The following is a 19,313-nucleotide window of genomic DNA, read 5'->3' as shown; positions in this document are numbered from 1 at the left end:
TTGATTGCCGTGTTTGATTATCAAACAAAAAGAAAAGAATTGCCGTGTTTGTTTGGCAGTGTTAGCCGTTCATGTCAATTGTCATGTTCGGCAACTTGGTTCCTCTTGCTCTCACCAACAGAAAGTGTAGGGATGGGAAGAGTCTGTCTGTCGTACCTCAACAAGTTTGTGTACATGCGATGTCAGTTGTAAGTCAAATAGTGTACGGTGGTGCGTGATGCAAGTTAATAGAACAAGAACTCGGCCGTTCTTCTATTACTTCCTCCGTTTAATGAAATTTATCTTAGACTTATGTAAATTAGATATATCTAGTCACTAAATAGTATCTAGATACATCTAAATTTTAACATGTTTTTAACATGTTTTATGGGGCAGAGGGAAGTACTTGGAATACAGACTTTGGAGTGGGAACACATAGTGGTTTATTACAATGACAAGAACTCGGCCCTTTTTCTACCAACAGATTAGTAAAGGAAATGACATAATGCTTTGTCACCGAAACATAGTGGTTTGTTACAATGGATGACAAGATACGAAGCCTAGTATGAACTTGCATTTCAGTAGTTACACTATGGTCAGAAAATTAATTTGGCTCCGGAATGCATATGCTCCCTCCATCCAAAAAAAACATCTTTCTAATTGTTAAAAAAATTCAACAACAAAAAATCGCATGTACATCTAACAATCTATATGTGTTCATATAGTTTCGCGAAAAAGCGATATATTTTGTTGTCGATATAAAAAAGACAAAAAATGTCACACAAAAAGTCTTATTTTTAGCACTAATTTTTGTCTTTTTATACAACCCAAACAACAAGCTGATTTTTCATGGAAAGACTTTGTGCGCAAGTAGCATGTGAAGATGTATATGTGATTTTTTCATTTTAATTTTTTAACATTTTTAAATATATCAAAGATGCATTTTTCATAAAGAGAGCATATGCATCCAAGAGTCCAAATATCACTCCACACTAGGGGGGTGGGGGGCAAATAAATGAGACAGTAAGTACTAACTTCAAAATTGTGCAAGAATCTTTGAAGATGGCTGTCTTTCATAGGATCATGGGTGGTGAACTGCTGATCCTCTGATACCAGGTGGTGAACTGCTGATCCTCTGATACCTCAGCCACCACCACATCCTTTGCCTTACGGAAAGCCTCTCTCTCAATATCGTTCATCAGGTTGCTTTGTTCATCGCTGTATTGGACCATGTATTTAGCGATGACGGCGCTGCAGCTCATGGGCAAATATACGTGTTTCTTCAAGAAGGGGCCATTTTTGCAAAATTAAGTACTAGCTTCTTGTGTCATAAAGCATCTAACTCCAGAAGAACATCTGGTTACGCTCTAACAATTGGCGTGATAATAGAGGTCGATTCGGGGCAACCAAGGAGATAAATTATTATAATGTTTTAAAAAACTGCAACACCCCCACTATAGATTCACCCATGATACAAATCAAGATATGCACACATTTTGAGTGTTTACAATGATGGATCTCTAGAGTAGTTAGAAGGGGCGAAGTTAGTAATTGGATGGTAGAAGGGGTGGCTTCTCTGATTCTGTTGGTTCTGACTTCTGAGTTATAGATCTAAAATCAAATGTAGGAATGGAAGTGCTCAGCTGCATCATACACGCATGAGATAAGATGAGATGAAACCATGAGATAAGATGACATGAAACGATCAATAAATTTTGTGCATAAGTTTTGGCTGGATAAAGGGGGAATAATTACACGATTTCACTATCAAAAGAACACATATATATCACTACATTACATAATAGATAGTAATTACCCAATTTGAGGCCTTCTATTCACTCTCAAAGTTCAGAATTCGGAACCCAGCCTAACTTAGAGTGCAACAAAAATTCAGAAACAATTAGTACTGAACTTTTGTGGACATGCTTTGCCAGCCTGCAAGGATTCAGATTATGCTTCCCTTCTGAGTAGTTCTTAAAAGCTTCAGGTAGGAATATCAGAGGGATGGGGGGAACTCCTGCTCAATTTTCCATCACACCGGTTCGTCCATCATCCACATGTGTAGAAAAGAACTATAGTTCTACATTTGTTATTCATAACACGGTGAGAACATGACGAAACTCCTCTCTGTCAAGGTTCATTTTCGCAAACAATCTCATCTCCTCAAGACAGTACCGATCACCCTCGGTTGGAAGAACGAACTCTTCACTGCTACCAGCCTTGCTGACCGAATAGAAACGTTCGGTGTTCAGATCTTCCTTCATCCCTGTCACAGGATCTACTACCATACGTTCAAGCACAATAGCATTCTCAAGGATGTAGAACGCCAGCTCGGCTAGCCCTGATACATCAGAAAATCCAGACATGTAGACACTCTTGAGGTGACGATGCAGAGGCCCTTGCGCCGCTGTCACCATCCTCAGATTAGAAGAGCAATGTCTATAATGATCCATCTGCACGTGCATATTCATTAATTTCAATGTTTATCTTTGTTCGAGCGGAGAAAACAATCAGAAAAATACCATTATTAAAAATGAAGCGCTTACATGCAGTTCCAGTTCTTCTAAAAGAGGTGCTAACTCCAAGAGATTAACAAACCCCATAACCCAACTATCATCATCTGGATACAGAGAGATATTAAGGTTCATGTTCAGATGCCTCAAACAGATGAAGCTATCACGTGTGTTACTGAATCTTTGCACCTGCAACAAAAATAATGCATGGGCATGAAAGAAATATTTAATTTGAGACCGATCATGATGGAAAGTCAACAAGCACCTAAATGTGAATATCAGGACGGCAAAATTAAAGAATGAAATAAGGCACTTGTTTCAAGAGCAAACCTGAGAAGAAGTCAAAAGTAGAAGTAGTGTGTCCATATGAGGAAGAGCAGCTGGAAGCTCAGTGAAGATATCATCCAAAACATCATCATAACCATTGAGCACTCTTAGGTTAGACACAAAAATTGCCTCTGACAACTTTGAGGATTCACTGAGCACAGTATGCATGAGACTGTCGTCGAACACAAAATTGGTAAGATTCGGAGCATGCAACTCTAACATTTTCATACCACAATAGCGCACACGCAGGTACTGCAACTGGGACAGCTCCTGTGGTACGCATAAACTTGACAAGTCTGAGCACATCTCAATGCTTAAACTCTCGAGAAGAGCACAACTTAGCAACAGGCGCTGGAGATCACCACCATTGATAGACACCATCTTTAGTGTGAGTTTCTTAAGGTTTGTGATACCACAGAAACTGAGGGGCAGCTTTAAAAATATATAGCCGAGATCAAGAGACATGATACAAGAGCCATTTGGGCCACTGAGATCACAGAGCGGAAAAACATACTTGTCAAATCCAGAGTCACAGCTAGACCCATCGGACGTGAAATCAAGAGCAATATGTTTGGCCCTTGACGTGATGGAAAAGCTAACCCATCTGTCAATGTAATGCTTATGCTCCCTGCGAAGACCAAATTTGATAACAAATTTATCCAATGTAGTGGAAGTTGACCACAATGGGCGCAATACACTGTCCACATTGTCAATGAATTTCCTGTTGAGCAATTCCAGCTTCTTGGCGTGCATGTTCAACAGCTCACCAACTGTCATGGATTTGTCAATATCCATGGCCGTATTTATACCAAAGGTGTCTTTGGTGAAGACCAGGTCTGGGTGGCATATCCTTAGCCGTCTCCATTCACGAGAAAGTATGCTCATCCGCACGAATTGCTTGATAGATAACCAAGACAGTATGTCACGTAGAATGTCCTGTAATGAGAACCAGGAGTCAAGTTGTGGCACGAGTGATCAACAGTCATGCTCCTTCCAAAAACCATGATCTTTAGAAGAGTGGATAATCGATATCAATAAGGCATGTCGATCCTTACAGGGGGTAGAAGTTGAAGCTGCATTGGTTCTGCTAAATTCGGTTTCACCACCCTACTGAAAGCATCGCCCTTGTTTGAATGTTCTTGACTGCATTGTTTGTCCATCAGATTAGCCCTGATAAATAGACAGAGGTATTTATGTGTCAGTGAAGAAGTACAAAGTAGATGAAGCATAATTATATTTTTAGCAATTCATGAAGCAAACAAACAAACAAGCAGATAAGCTGAATCTGGCAACAAATCTGTATAGGCCTGCAAGTTACTAGTTTGGACTGGTGGAGCAGCGACCAGGTGAAAAAAATATTGAAATTTTGCAACAGGAATCGCTAGAAATTTTGCAACAGGGGTCGCTTTGGATGGGGATTGGAATTCGATCGAGCTATGTATGACAGGGGATTGGAAATAACGTACTTAGGGATGGAGGCATGGTGGGGGAGCACAAAGAAGGAGCGGCGCCAAGCTGACATGCCAAAGGAAGGAATGGACAGCACCAGTGAAGCTCACTGCTGCGCCACTGATCACCTGGATAGGAACTCACTGCCGCACTAACCCTAACAATTCTTGCTCCAAAGGGGATTGATAGATCGGGCAGAAGAAGGGAGAGAGGCTGATCTGAACCGCATGTTTCATATCCAACATGGGTTAACATTTTCTCTACCGACTAGTATTAATTCTCCTCTAAAATAGAACATTTTTTCTGGTTCATTCTTCTTTCCAGTTTATAAAATTTTACACTTTTTATTAGAAGAAATTCAGACATTTGACTTATCTGTGCCGCGCTTTCCCTACAACTACTCCTCCTCACCTTGTTGCCCCCTCTTTGCACTACACCGTCACCGCCCCTTCTCAAAGATCATTGGGGCGCAAACGAACCCCCATCAGGCATATCTTTAGGCACCACGTGCAAGCTCGCCACCACCAGTTGGCATTACTGATCAGCCACACCTCTTCCTTCCACCCCTTCAGCCTTCCATGCACTACATTATCCTATACTCCGATTATTCGTTTAATTTTTGCATAAATTGTTGAAATAACAAAATCCATGAAAAAAACAAAATGAGAACGACGACTACCTACCAATCAAGAAAGAGCAAGTGATTGCACAGTAGGTTGCGACCGTATAAGACGCAGTAGATGAGAATAGATCAATGAGAACATCTCAATAGCGTGCACATTTTTTTTTTTGCATATTATAGACAATAATTCAACGATTATATTCATGAAGAGTATCCCAGATCAGTTCGTTACTACCTGCTTCCATTTATAGTACAAAATCCCAAGAAACAGAACATACTGTCCGTTCATTACTAACTGCTTTTGTTCTTCGTGCCAAACCAAAAATAACAGTCGCAGATTGCACACGAAGTGCAGTTGCAGCAACATCCCAACCCATCCAGCTTGCGCATCGCATGCCACCATCGTGAATCGCTCAAGTATCATTATACTAGGCATCGACTGACCTGCATTCTAAATACGTTTATGGCTTTTTTTATTTAGATACAGAAGATGATAGAACTAAACAGATCATATGATGCATCATACTAGTGCAGGTATTTTCTACTAAGTTATTACTAGGATGGAGGAGAGGAGCACAAGCTCCTACATATGATTTTGCAACATGGAGCCCCAGATCGGGATTGGAATTGGCCCCATAGGGCATAGGGTAGTTGTCATGGGAAACGCATTTCTTTGAGAGGAAATGGCAGAATCGTAGAACCAATACACAAATCCACAAAACAATTCACCGGATAGATTGCGAATGCTTAAATATTTCCCGAAATAAAGGACTTCGTCAAGTAGCAAATCACAAGATACCTGAGGACCTCGCCGGAGGAGGGAGTCGCCGCCGGAGGAGGAAGCACGCGGAACAGGCTATACGGGGGGTGATAGAGGATTAGGAAGGGAGGAATGCACCGTAGCCCTGGCCTACCGCCACGACATTCGTCGCCTGGACCGGAGCTCGCCGCCGCCGTAACCCTGGCTCACGGCACGGGGTCGGGGGAGCAGCTGTTCTTGGGGAAGATGATGGAAATGAGATCTTTGGGTGGTCTTGCGACCGCACAGATCGATCTGGACCGCAGGTCTAGCATCCAACGTGCTAGTTTTCCTATGGTATTTTCCACTGCACCTTGGGCCATTTTTTATGTCTATCATCGCCTCAAGTTTTCTTAGTATTTGCATTTGTTTGTCTTACTAGGCTAAAATTGCACATTGTTGTCAAGAAAATGTTTAGACACCGGAAAGATTATCCTTCCCAATTGCACCCAAAATATGCAAAGCTTCCCTCTATTTTCTTCTCAAATTTCTCCTACAAAAAAAAAGCCAATGCCCGTATCGCACTGTAAGCATTCATGCCAGTCAAGTCGGCTGCAGGTCAACAATGAATGGTTGTAACGGTAGCGATGCATGTATAAATTTGCTGCCATACTGAACTCTGCAGATGATTGCCATGAACAAGAACCCACCTTCTTTTATACCAGCTCTTGAAATACAGATTAATAAAGGAGATGGTATTATACTTGCCATCGAAAAACAGTGTTCTATTACAATGTATAGTAAGATACAAAGTCCGACATAGACTTGCATTCCAGCAGGCACACCAAGGGGAGTAAACAAAATTCAAATGCCCCCTGAAAACTAACGAAGCAAAATTGTGCATATGTCTGCCTTCCATAGAACATAGGGTCATCGGCGCTTGTCCTCCAATACTTCAGCAACCACCACATCCTTTGCCTTGCAGTACATCTCTTTGGCAGGACTACCCGATCAGGTTGCCACAACGTACTGGACGTACACCATGCATTCAGCGACGACGACGCTTGCTGCTCATGGACAAATACGTGTGTTTAAGATGGGGCATCTATAAAGCATTTACACTTCTCCCGAAGAACATCAGTTATGCTCAACAATTGGTATGACAACAAAATATCAATTATTTTAGCATACAAGACAACCAAGGAAATAACAACTAGCTCACTAGAACTTTTTAATCAGCAAAGAAAGAAAGATATACCTTATTTTCTTGTTTGGTGCAAGCATACCACGTTTTTCAATGCTCTTATAGCGATCCCTCGCTAGATTACAGCACCCCTGCATATAACATTTAGCAGTTAGCTCCTGCATGATTCTAGACAGCACAGAAACAAAAAAAGATGTTACCTTCAGCTGTCTAAGAGAACCACTAATCTCCTCTGTCAACAGAACTTGAACTGGTGCTGGTTCAAATCTGTTAGATTCAAATTTTGAAATTAGTATCGGAATATCAAATGGCAAGTACAAAATCTCACCACGTACATTACTTGTATGTATAAATATAGCCCAAAAATAATTATTAACACCGTCATCAAATTTTATAAAACATAAAATGGGTAATTGATAAAAAAAACTCAGTGAGCAGATTAACTTCATATTTAAACTTGCACCAAATTTAAAAAGATTTCCTACCAATGATAAGATTCATGAAAATAAGCAACATTAAAATATGCAGACCAGATTTGCTATGATAAATCTGCAGCTGTTCGGAAAATACAGCATAATAGTTCTCACAGAGAGCTTCCCTGAATTACAATTGCATGACCTTCAAGAAGGAAAAATGAACTAGTGCTGGTCTTTTAGAAACATCCAGCAACTAACTTAAATGTGACCTCATACGCCACTGTGGGGGGACATTACTGTAAACAAGTGTGAGCCAACTAAATTCATGTTAGGAACATACTTGTGTCTGCCCAGACGGCGTGGGGCTGACTTAAGTCTTTCCTCCTTAGCGAGAGTTCGCCGCGTGTGCATTTTCTCCTTTTCCTCATCCTCTTTAGCTATCTCAGCTATTATATTAGGCAAGCTGCAAAAAATAGCAAAAATAATGTAACCAGACGACTAAGATTGGACCATTCTTGGGAGCTTGATACTATAAGAATGTGAAACCTACCTGTCAATTTGCTTCGAAAGAACTTCTAATTTCTTTGCATCTGCTTCTGTCCTCAACCTCTCCTTACGACGAGCTCTTTTGTTCAGTTCTACTCTTGTAACTCTTTTTGTTTTGGTCTTCCTGAAAAATAATAAATTATACCAATAAAACGTATTAGACTCCTATAATATTTTAAAAGTTGACACAAAAACCTTTAAATTGAAGGGTAAAAAAGGGAGCTTATTTTCAAAACAAAACCCTTACAAACTGCTCTTGAGAGGTTCTAAAGATGCAAAGCTAAAATTCACGTGGACATTATCAGAAACACTGCAAATGTGTATTCATCTAGGTGCTCTAAACAGATATCCAGCATCATACTCTGCTAGCTGTTTAATGGTATCAGAGGAAAAACTAACACAAAGCTTAGCACCATGATTGACTGTGTGACAGTAAACTTAAGTCATCATTAACATGTACTAAAGCCAAAACAGTACAGCATTACACATACCAACTATAGATTTGACATAACCGAGTTTACCTCTCCCCAGCTAGAGCATCAGCATCCTGATCTCCGTCGCCTTCTGCAGCAACTCCATCTCCACCACCTTCTGCAGCATCTCCATCTCCATCATCAGCAGCATCAAGGAAAAATTTCTGCAGGCCAGATGAAAGAAAAAAGATAGTTATTAAATGTAATGTAAAATCACACACACACACACAAGCCACTAGTACAGGTCCATACTATATTATTTCGACACTAGTAATAAAAAAGAACCATACTACATTATTTCGACACTAATAAGTCAACAGCAGACAGGTACTTTACATTGCTTACATTACTCTTCAGAACCATACTATATTATTTCGTTCTTGTACATCTGCTTTTGAGCATTTCAGGTTCAAGAATGAACCAATCTAGTTCAAATACACATTCAATAACAAAATTCACATTAAATTGCTTAAATTACTCTTCATAGCCTAGATGGCAACAGCCTGGGTATGGACTACTTTGACGAACATATGTATAATCTTATACTTGCAGAAATTCTAGAGACTAGAATGGAAAATCTCAGAATGAGAAATTATCATAGCACCTTTTGAAGAATAGATGAATAATCTCAGTCATTATACTAATGCTGTCTGTACCTAAATGGTGGTCATTCTCTTCGATAAATCCATCATTACAACGAATTTTTTATACTTGGTGCAAGGTAGACTTTCCAGAATACAACAGACATCTTCAATACAACCTAACTCTCTAAAAGGAATTTAAATACATAATGCATACCTTAGTACAATGTGTGAGGAGTATTTAAAAGCATAGTTCAGGATTCATATAGGAGGTTGGGATATTGTCCAAACTTAAATCATCTTCAGGACGGGCTATGTTTAAGACTCAGTATGAGTTGGTCATAGAACTTACGTCTTCTTCAGCGACTGCTTCACCAAGAACAGTGAGTGGCACTGGTTTGGGGCCTAACTCTTTCGTGTAGATCTTACGCATTTCATCAGCAACAGCTTGAGCAAGAGAGTCCTGCAAAGGCCAACAAAATAAACATCTGTAAGAGAATATATATATTTATCAAATTTACCAAGATATCCAACAGCCAAAGCTCTAGAGATTAGTAAGTGGATAAAGCTCCAAATATCTTAAAACTTAGAACATATCTTCAAGCACATACCTGATGGTCTTCGAATTTAGGATTAAACGAACACCCTGGAGGCTCAACTTCAACCGCAGGAATAACAGATGTAGTAGACCTCTGCAAGCAGTTATCCATGATATTAATGGACTTTTAAGACCGACAAAAAATGGAACAGCTGCAGATTTTACCAATACAAACTTACATTTTTCATAAGCCTTTTCATCCCCTTTTTAGGCAAAGCATCTGCTTTACCATCTCCACCCCAGATGTCAAGGTTTGGCTCGGTTGAATCCTCCTCCTGAAAAACAAACCAATACAGCAATCAGCAAGCTGGGCCTCATAGAGAAAGGAAGACATGTTTTTCTCCAACAGTTAAATACCATGGGAACAGTTTTCTCCTCCTTTGATTCCTGCAATTCCTTCTTCTTTGCGTGCTTCTTGAACTTCTTCTTATCCTTCTTTGACACCAAAGAAGACGGGACTGGCTGCACATACGGGTTCCGCTTCAACACGCTCTCGTGGTAAAGAACCTTCTCCCTGCTCTTCTCAATCTTCCTTTTGACAGGAACATCTACAAGCAGCAACATACGTTCAGTACGGATGCATTAGCAGGATAAGCACAGTAACATACATGTGCAGCAACAGAAATAGCGATTCAGACAAACTTCTGCTGATTGTAGTGTAACAATTCCATTATGGATAATATGAGAACCCTGGTGGGTTGACATCGAAATGAGCAGACACGACATCAGGCCACTAGATTAATACACTATCAAAATAATAACATCATACGATCAGCAATTTCATGTCACTGCATTCTAAACATACAAATTTTAACCTAAAATTCGGACTAAGCGTCAATCCTAGTCCGGAGCTAGACCACCAAACCTCAAGAAATTTCAAGTCTTTGTACCAGCACGCTCCCGGCTCCGAAAACTAACGATGGTGGACGCGAGGAAAAGAGAGTGGACCTTGGGGGGCCGGGTCGGCGGCGGAGGAAGTGGAGGCCGAGGCGGGCTTGTCGACGAAGAAGAGGGAGTCGGACGGGAGGGAGGGGATCGCGGCGGCGCCGGCGTGGGCGTCGCGCGTCTGCTTCTCGTAGAACTCGTCGATGTCGTCGGTCCGGATGTTGGCGCGCCACGCCTTCTTCCCCTTCCGCGAGCCCTTGGCCGCCTTCCCCATCGCCGCCGGTTACGGTTGCGGTTGCGGTTGCTCGCGCCGCCGGCCGCCGCCTCGGGGAAGCGGGGAGGGTTTTGGGAGGGAAGGGGGAGTGTTAGGGTTTGTGGCCTTGGTCGGGCTGGGCGTACTTGCAGGGGAGCTGGTGGACTGCCATGTGGGCTCCACCCCTCTGTGGGCCCACTGAGGATGACGTTGGTGCAAACGGCAAGTTAATTTTCGTTCGTGTGGATAAACAGAATGAAAATAATTTTATTCTAGAGCATATATAATTTTATTCTAGGGGCACCGGATAAAGTAAATTTTGCGACGACACAAAAGTTGTTTATGGGGACGTGATTGGGCGCATTTTCTCTCTCCGGCACTCCTATTTTGGTTTTTTTTGGTCCTTTGGGGGGGGGGGTGGATGCTCTAACGGTCATTCGTCAAACTACCAATACTTACATCCTATTTTCTTTTTTGAGTGAATTCCACATTTTACCATGTAGTTTTGCATTTATGACACTAATTACCCCGTTAAATACAAAATCATATAGATTAGGCATTTTAGAATATTTGGACCTTTGATTTCTGGTGCGTACTCATTGGGAAAGGTGTGAGGTGATTACCGACTTTCAAAAATATCATTACGAGGATGAGGAATGGAACAATTAGATAAGAGAAGTCTGGATATAATCGTAGATGATGGCCTTCGATATTACGCATTTTGTCGCACCACATCGACGAAATACGCCGGTTCTATCTAACAAAAACAAACAAAATGCTAAATTGGGGTAAATCCGTGTTTAAATACTTCTAGATGTGATTTTTTGTAAAAATTGCACTAAATGAGGTAATATGTGTCACAAACGCGCAACTATAGGGTAAAAAGTGGAATTCACTCTTCTTTTTTCGTTATGCAATCAATGACAAGTGGAGGCCACCTTCACTTGATCATTGTTTTTCTTCCATCTATTCCAATGTGGCCGAGTTTAGAGGTAGCCGAGGCGCGTGATAGCCCTTAAATATAGATGATGTATTGGGAGGATGGCTAAGGCAAGTCGAGGCGTGCGAGGCGGACCTTAAAGGCATAAGACAGGGAGACAACGACGGATGGCCATGGTATGGCAAAAGATGCAGCAATGAGAGAGATGGGAGAAGTGACATTCAAGGCTGCGTGAAACTAGTGGTGTTGGTGGGAGATAGGGAGAGTGGAGCTCCTCCCGGTGCAAGAGTTTTACACCGCCACAGTGCAGTTTTTACTAACAACGTTTAGGTGTCCAGGGTTGTATTGGTAGTCCGAGCATAAAAGTAGACATTTTAGCATCTTGAAGGAAAGTATACTTTTATGAGAGGCACTGGCGGAGCTAGAGCAAAGCTTATCAGGGTGCACAGCTCCTAGCTAACCTACAATTTTAGACAAATTAAAGCCACACGGGTGCACAAACCATTGTCTAGAGGGTGCACACACTAGATTTCAGGCTAATTGCAGGGTTTTTTTTTTCTACCCTGGTAGCTTCAAGTAGCTCCGCCCCTGATGAGAGGCAGCCGCATGTCTCCACTCCAGAGAAGAAGAAAAACTAGCCGCTAAAAGCCTAGAAGAGTCATTGAGAAGAAGAAAAACTAGCCGCTAGAAGCCTAGAAGAGTCATTGAAGACCATATGAGGTGTGCCGTCCCACCGGCATGCTTATCGGTCTTTCCGAATCTGAAGCCCAGCCTCGTGGCCTTCAGATGCCATGGATCTTACTACGTCCTACTTCTATGTAGGTTAAGTTATAGTGGCAATGATGGAGAGGTGGTGCCAATGTTCTTGTGTCAATATAAGTCGTTCATGCTTTGCCCCCACTCCGATGGGCTAGCAATACCTAAGTGGAACATGCTGAGAGTTCAGTTAGACAGTCCTGGTGGATTATTCAGCATTTTGTGGTCGTCCAACCCTTCTATCAGATCTGGTGGAATATTTGAAGGTTTTTGTGGTCGTCATACCCCTCAGCTCGACTCTATGCAGTGGTGGCCGCAGGGTGTGTTACTCGATGGCATTCGTCAGTGGCCTCAAAATCAGGAATAGGGAGTCCTTTCAAAAAAAAAAATGGAATAGGGAGACATGGGCGATGTTGTTTTTACTTTTTCTTGGAAAAATGGTGGTGGGCTTCGCTGTCCTTCTCCAACTCGATTGATGACCCTAGGATGCACAAAGGCCCTCTCAGGGCTATATGCCTATACATCCTTAAGAAAAAAAAATATAAACCATTAGGGTGGAATTGCTAAGCATGCTGAAGACGTGCATAAAATAATAATTCAAATTGACTTGTAAACATATTCTGCGAATTGGCAAATCAAATACCATCAAGGAACCTTTAACCTACATTGTTTCCATTTTCAGCGTCGCAACTTTATAATGGTGCATAATACAGGTCATATTACGAATTCGGTCAGAGAACCTCAAGGATAATGATACAACATCAGGGGTTTGAATAGTGAGTTGTCTCCAAATAATGTTTATCAGACATGTAAATAGTTCAGTACTACAGGCTGCAGCTGAATGACAAGCTACTAGCAACTAGAAAGTACTTCAATAAAGTCGATTAACCTGCAAGTTACAATATCAGATAGTGTACAATTGAGTGCTTCGACCCATCTTCAGAGCCACCGGTGAGTAACACCACTAGTCAGGTCAACCGCAAGGTTTCCACCAACTTCAGGAGCAGTTGAACTGAATCTACCAAAATCCAGGTAGTCTTCTGTACCAGCTCATTCAGAAGTTGAGCCACCGCCCATCTCAAGGACTTCATTTGCGGTCTTTTGGAGATGTTAACCTGACAAATAATACAACTCTGTGCAGAAGTGTTTGAACGTGTACTTTTGATGAGCAACTCTTCACGATGTGCCATGACTAAGATTTTTCTGGTACTGCTTCAGCAGTCTACCAGTGCCCGTTGCGGCCATCGACGGTAGCAGGTAGTTTGTTTCCTGCATATGGCTTTGGTGGCCCAGCTTGGCTCACGTTGATCCTTTCAGGTTCACCTGTTTCGCTCTTGCAGGTGTTGTTCCTTCTTGGGTATGAGCTGCCCGAAGGAACACCGTTCGGACCAATTCCTGGGCTTCTGGCAACCCTTCGCTGTTCATATTGATCGGTACCAGATGTTGAACAGTTACCGTTACGAAGCACAGAACCAACCACTTTACCAGGCCTTGCAGCAGCAGCAGCAGCTGTAAGATGAAGCGATGTATCAAGTTAGTCTCGAATTACCAGGGCTAACAGATACAGTTCAGGATATATTCGTATAGGTCTGTTTGCAGATTTAAGTCAATAATATACTGGAAGATCCACATGCTTACCTTGAGGAAATCGGCTTGCACCAACTGAAGGATCTTTCTGTGTTTTTTGTGCATTATCTCTGATTATGCACCTGGAAAGATCATCAGTGATGTTTGCTGCACCTTGTGGCCGGTTATCAGAATAGATAACACTCGGCCTGTTAAGAAGCAAATAGACGGTCAAGAACCACACATTCAAAGATCAGGCCTGATAACACTCAGCCTGATAACATCAGTCCATCCGTACCATAAAGCAAAGGACAACATCTTACCTTGGTAACGAAGTATGTTGCCTGTCAGGCGGTGCAGCTGTTGATCCCTTCGCATAATGCTCTTCAAGGAATGTGAACTGCTTTTTAAAATGATCTACTGCACTGAAATGCCATTAGAGCAACCAATGTTAGTTCGATGAATTAGTCAGTAGCTTATGTAGAGCCTGACTGACTCCAGGCAACAAATGCGAACTCATGGAGTATGTAATACTACCTAATGCATATCAAACAAGAACAACTGTCAAATGCTTTATTTCTCAACTATCAGCATCTTCAAAAGAGTAAAAAACTAACCACGCTATATATAGATAGATTTTATATATCCACAGGCCTTCAGACATTAACGGTACCAAAAAAATGTACAGTGTATTCACACAACTAAACTGGCTTGTAAGAATAGTGTCACTAAAATAGTCCGGGGAATTGAAAAAGGCACCCCACGTCAGTTGAGAATGTTAAAGTAACAAAAGACAACTTCGCACCTTGGGTACATGAAGCCAGTTGGCTCAGCGCCCTCAAGGAATTCCCTCAGCATGTTTGGATGATATTCCAGAATTTCTCTGTATATTAGTTCTCTTATGTCGTCCTTCGTAATTCTCCTCCTCTCAAACTCAAATTCGAGCTTAGTAATGGGCTGTGCAGAAGGCTCTCTGTCCACACTAGCTATGTTCTTGAAATAAAGATCAGCAAGAGCCTGACAGCATGTGTAATACATTAGCTGCTGGTACTGGAGGTTACAAGGAAAGCAAAACATAGGAAAAAAATTGTGGTACTAAAACTACCTCTTCAGCACTTGGCCGGTCCTTTGGATCAAATGCTAGCATTCTCTCTAACAAATTTAGTGCAAATGGATCTGCATTCGGAAACTTCTGCGTGAATGGTATAGGCTTTTTCCGCCTCATACTGCTCAGGTAGCGCCTGGCCTTCTCATTTCGAATCTGTAGAGTGTAAGTACATTTAGCTACAAACATCAGAGGATTTTATTGGAAATACCACTGTTTTGTGCCAGAGTATACTGACCCTAGCTATTGTTTCTGGAGAAGGCGTTCCCAAGAGATCTGTAATTATATCCAGTTGATGCACCACATTTTTCCCAGGGAAAAGAGGTTTTCCTGTTAGAAGTTCTGCAAATATACAGCCAATGCTCCATATATCTATTGCTGGTGTGTACTGCAAGATATTGGAGAAAATGATGTTAAAGGTGCTCGGGATATTCCAAATTATGTAGAACTGGATAAGTCAACCCTAGACATAAGGTGCTTGAATTACATCTACAGATTCCCTTCTTTCTTCTACAGCTTAATCATTTGGTTTGTGAAAATAAATATGGAAAACAAGGTAGTTACTGAAGACAGAATGGCATTGAAGCACTCCAAGTACCATGAACATAAGAACAAATGTGTTACATATGAAGAAAAAAAAATCATTTTAACAGTTAGTGATCCTAAGCAGAGTATAGCAGACAGGAACAGCATGAGCTGTGCTGGATTTTAGAAACCACCCTTAATACTTTTTTATAAACAATGCTGTCTTATTACCATGTTGCCCCTAAGACCATAATCAAAGATATGTTTGAACATAACCTATTAGGAAAAGAACTACGAAGGAAATGTCAGTGGGGAGGTTACTTTGCTTTGCTGTCACAAAGTTGCAGCACCTTTCTGGCCTTAAACAGTAAAGGAGGTAAATCAGATTATTGGAGTAATTAGGGAAAATTCAGTAATAAATTTCTATGTGGATATCACAAATCATTAAAACATTAACATGTTCAGACCTTCGAGAAGAAAGATCCACACAGTTCAGGTGCTCGGTACCACCTTGTCGCAATATAATCCTACAGACAGGATAAGCAATTAGCAGCTGCTACCAATATTGACTAGCTAAAAGAAACAGGCAGCATGGTAGGGAAAATGGTAATACCGTCCAAAAGATGGCTGTTGGAGTATCACTTATAGCTACCCTTGCAAGGCCAAAATCACATATTTTGAGCTTACAATCAGCATTCGCCAGGATATTCTTTGGTTTGAGATCTCGATGAAATACATTTGCTGCAAGAAGCTATTGGAAGACGCATCAGTCATCACAGGAGTATTTGTATCACAGACAAGATTGACTGACAAATGGAATCACAGATAGAGTATTTAGTGAAGACAAAATAAACCTTATTGCACATCATCTCGTAATGCCACATTTGCAGTTTTAGCCACTCACGCGACAAAAGTACTGGTACTTGATTGCAATCGACTAGCTAAAATAATTTGAACAAAAAATATTTTTAAACATATTGGTCTTTACATGGGGGAAGATGATTGACATGTGCTGTTCATTTGCTATTATTGCAGCAAAAAATGTGTTTCTTATCATCCCAAAAATAAAATAGAAAAATACTCTCTTTGGTGTTTTATGCAAGGGGTTATCCCCTTCCACAAGCGCACTCGATAATTTGGCAACCAGACAAAAAGGTGGCCGATTTGCCCTCCCGTGAATATTTGGCTTGCCCCATTCGACTGCTATACGTACCGCATGAAGCGACCAGAGTAATAAATCGACATATGTAGTGGACCATGCGGAGGGGCAAAGATGGGGGAAAAAACCACGTAAACCTACTGCTCCAAAATATGCCCAGCATAACAGGACTTGTGAAGAACAATTGACGCCTAACATAATGGGATATTGGGATCAACTACCTACTTGATCACAAACACTTAATTCATAAAAAAATTAAACCGAAGTTCTCCAGCCTCAAACAGGGATTCTTGATTATAAAGTTTAAATTCGTTATGGTCATTACATCGTCGTCAGCTACTAGAACAATACTTTTGAACTAAATTTCACTGTTAACTAATAGAACTTCCATGGCTGTAACAGATAAATCATTATCAATGGTTGTTGGAATATGCAAAAGAACAATCTTTCACGTGAAAATAAATCAATTACCTGTATGTATGTACTTCAACCCTCTGAGCAACTGGTACAAGAAGAACTGATAATGTTCTGGAGTCAAGTCATCGTTAGCCTTTATCACTTGGTGCAAATCAGACTCCATGAGTTCAAAAACAACATATATGTCCTTGAACTCTCTCCTTGACGGGGGAAGCAGAATGTGTTTTATCTCCACAATATCCGGATGCCTTAGGAGCCTAAGCAACTTGATCTCACGAAGTATCCGTGTTGCATCAGACACGTGTTCAAAGATGTCGTTTATCTTCTTGATAGCAACTTTCTCACCCGTGTGTGTATCCAGAGCAGAGCAGACCACGCCGTAACTCCCTTTTCCTATAACTTCCTCTATCTTGTACCGGTTTCCCTCACCATACTCGGTGAAAAAATCCATTTGAGATGCCTGTGTCACACGAAACAGAATGGAGTCAGCTTGAGCACTGCTGATTTGGGTTTCTTTACTATCACATGGAGAGCCCGTGATACTGACAAAAATATTAGGGTGAAATAGATTCTAGTGACGAGGACTATGAACAGAAAACAATGGCCAAATACATGAGATACTAAGTTCCAAGGAGAATTCATACAGCGCAAACTAGCATGGCTTAAACAGCATCGAATAATTAACTTTATCTCGAAAGTTTCTTGCAGGCAAACGAAGAGCATTAGAGCCACATGATGCAACGGTGTCTACGGGGCATAATTTCATTCAGTGGCCAGATACATGAGATACTAAGTTCCAAGGAGGATTCATACAGCTACCATGGCTTATACAGCATCAAATAATTAACTTTATCTCGAAAGTTGCTTGGAGGCAAACGAACAGTATTAGAGCCACATGATGCAACGGTGTCAACGGGGCATAGTTTCATTCTCCGGAACAAGATGGAACTTTTGCCCGATGGACAATATTGAAGCCTAGAGTTCATAGCGCCAAGTGAGAGTCTCTTTAGCAGGGTAACAGCTAATGAACATTAGCGCCATTCCTACCGAGTAGTATCGATTTAGGCTTGCGAGCCTCTAAAGCAACCAGCTCCAAATCGAACAGATCTATCCTGTCCCCCAAATTCCACAGCGGCAAACTAACCTACTGCCAGAACAGCACAGTTTCGCGATTCGTCGACCAAAAGCTCCAGACTTTCCCAAGATCTCTAACCAAGAACGCTACCAATCTACTCCAAGAAGAAACACTGCCAGCTAACCGCGCGGACAAACGGCAGGCACGCTTCAGCAGGGCAGAGCGAGAGGGGCGTTCTTGTTCCTCCTCTGAACCTGCCGCATCCGGCCTGCAGAGCAGATCTCCCGAGGGAGGAGGGGATGGATCTTTGCGCGAGAAAGGCAGGATCTTTCGGATCCAGCAAGAGAGGGGGAGGAGGGAGGGAGGGAGCTCACTTGCTCACGCGTTTGCCGAGGAGGAGGGGAGAAAGCTGGAGGACGCGGCCGGGGAGTCCAGCTGCGATCCAAGAAGAGCTCGAGGAGAGAGAAAGGGACGGCGGTAGCTGGGAAGTCCAGGGAGAGGAGACCACCGGTGGCCTCAGCTTTCGGAATTTATATCGGGATTTTCCTTTTTTCAACTAGTAGGAGTACTAAATTCGCGGATTTGTTGTTTTTTGGTTAAGGAAAAAAAATCGCTTGGCTTCGTTTGATTTGGAGGCACACCCACTCGAATAGGAAAGGCTGTTGGGCGGCATGGAGGCTTCAGGTGGCGGATCATTTCCTGTTTTGTTGCTTGTTTGGCGACGGTGACCACGATTTGTTCAAGACACGTCATTTGCCCAATTTATTCGTCACTCTCTTCGAGTTGAATGCCCATGCGATTGTAACGGAAGAACAAGTACTATGACATAACGTATAAATACATTGTAATTGGACTTTTTTGGTTCTTCAATGTAGATTCTTTCACTCTCGAATTACCTATTGATGCTATTACTAGCTACAAATCCAATGTACTATTTAATTCCTTTCACCAAGGCAGCAACGTTCTATGTTTCATCATTTCGTCATTGGGTGTGTACATTTTCCCAATCCTCGGATCTACGTGACTGAAGTCCACCTCTCCCCTTGAACTCACCACGTAGCAGCACAATACTCTACATTTTGCATGTTGTTGTTCTCCACCGTGTCGCCATCCTTCTCGGCATCGCTCTGTCGTGTATTTCTCCTACCCCGGAAAATTAACCTTTGAACCTTTCATACTCCTTTT

At 41.7% G+C, this 19,313-nt stretch overlaps 3 protein-coding genes across 4 annotated transcripts; all 3 read right to left on the bottom strand.

The window, feature by feature from the left end:
- Window positions 1–1,673: 1,673 nt before the first annotated feature.
- Window positions 1,674–5,858, bottom strand: LOC127347386 (F-box/LRR-repeat protein At3g03360). Of its 2 annotated transcripts, none has more exons than XM_051373582.2 (5): window positions 5,690–5,858; window positions 3,875–3,989; window positions 2,823–3,755; window positions 2,526–2,681; window positions 1,674–2,432 (listed from the first exon to the last, which is right to left on the bottom strand). In XM_051373582.2, exons 2-5 carry the CDS (start codon window positions 3,977–3,979, stop codon window positions 2,073–2,075), a joined length of 1,554 nt encoding a protein of 517 aa, XP_051229542.1. In that variant the 5' UTR covers window positions 3,980–3,989; window positions 5,690–5,858; the 3' UTR covers window positions 1,674–2,072. The 2 variants fall into 2 exon arrangements, with proteins under 2 accessions (XP_051229542.1, XP_051229538.1); XM_051373578.2 differs by lacking the exon at window positions 5,690–5,858 and adding an exon at window positions 4,286–4,520.
- A 466-nt stretch (window positions 5,859–6,324) lies between these two features.
- Window positions 6,325–10,703, bottom strand: LOC127347377 (ribosome biogenesis protein NOP53). Its single transcript, XM_051373570.2, has 11 exons — window positions 10,396–10,703; window positions 9,805–9,995; window positions 9,627–9,722; window positions 9,461–9,541; window positions 9,202–9,312; window positions 8,317–8,432; window positions 7,800–7,919; window positions 7,590–7,712; window positions 7,034–7,100; window positions 6,888–6,964; window positions 6,325–6,696 (listed from the first exon to the last, which is right to left on the bottom strand). Exons 1-11 carry the CDS (start codon window positions 10,604–10,606, stop codon window positions 6,678–6,680), a joined length of 1,212 nt encoding a protein of 403 aa, XP_051229530.1. The 5' UTR covers window positions 10,607–10,703; the 3' UTR covers window positions 6,325–6,677.
- Window positions 10,704–13,032: 2,329 nt separating this feature from the next.
- Window positions 13,033–18,660, bottom strand: LOC127347366 (mitogen-activated protein kinase 14). Its single transcript, XM_051373560.2, has 10 exons — window positions 18,503–18,660; window positions 17,108–17,513; window positions 16,091–16,218; window positions 15,945–16,004; window positions 15,191–15,340; window positions 14,953–15,108; window positions 14,653–14,864; window positions 14,171–14,272; window positions 13,920–14,056; window positions 13,033–13,790 (listed from the first exon to the last, which is right to left on the bottom strand). The coding sequence occupies exons 2-10, from the start codon at window positions 17,502–17,504 to the stop codon at window positions 13,504–13,506; spliced, it is 1,629 nt and encodes a 542-aa protein (XP_051229520.1). The 5' UTR covers window positions 17,505–17,513; window positions 18,503–18,660; the 3' UTR covers window positions 13,033–13,503.
- Window positions 18,661–19,313: the final 653 nt, after the last annotated feature.

Source organism: Lolium perenne, chromosome 1 (assembly GCF_019359855.2).
Source record: "Lolium perenne isolate Kyuss_39 chromosome 1, Kyuss_2.0, whole genome shotgun sequence".
NCBI lineage: Eukaryota > Viridiplantae > Streptophyta > Magnoliopsida > Poales > Poaceae > Lolium > Lolium perenne.
Note: the sequence above shows the minus strand (reverse complement) of the source record. Positions and strands in the feature narration are given on the sequence as shown.

Excerpts from the sequence above, each read along its gene's own strand:
- LOC127347386 (XM_051373578.2), bottom strand. The coding sequence starts at position 4,341 with ATGTCAGCTTGGCGCCGCTCCTTCTTTGTGCTCCCCCACCATGCCTCC. Across the intron at positions 3,990-4,285 it reads CACCATGCCTCCATCCCTAA|GGCTAATCTGATGGACAAAC; the intron begins GTACGTTATTTC and ends TCTATTTATCAG. Across the intron at positions 2,682-2,822 it reads TACTTTTGACTTCTTCTCAG|GTGCAAAGATTCAGTAACAC; the intron begins GTTTGCTCTTGA and ends TTTTTGTTGCAG.
- LOC127347377 (XM_051373570.2), bottom strand. The coding sequence starts at position 10,606 with ATGGGGAAGGCGGCCAAGGGCTCGCGGAAGGGGAAGAAGGCGTGGCGC. Across the intron at positions 9,542-9,626 it reads TGAAAAGGCTTATGAAAAAT|AGGTCTACTACATCTGTTAT; the intron begins GTAAGTTTGTAT and ends AACTGCTTGCAG. Across the intron at positions 8,433-9,201 it reads AAGCAGTCGCTGAAGAAGAC|AAATTTTTCCTTGATGCTGC; the intron begins GTAAGTTCTATG and ends TCTGGCCTGCAG.
- LOC127347366 (XM_051373560.2), bottom strand. The coding sequence starts at position 17,504 with ATGGATTTTTTCACCGAGTATGGTGAGGGAAACCGGTACAAGATAGAG. Across the intron at positions 16,219-17,107 it reads GTTGAAGTACATACATACAG|CAAATGTATTTCATCGAGAT; the intron begins GTAATTGATTTA and ends AGCTTCTTGCAG. Across the intron at positions 15,109-15,190 it reads CTCCAGAAACAATAGCTAGG|ATTCGAAATGAGAAGGCCAG; the intron begins GTCAGTATACTC and ends TACACTCTACAG.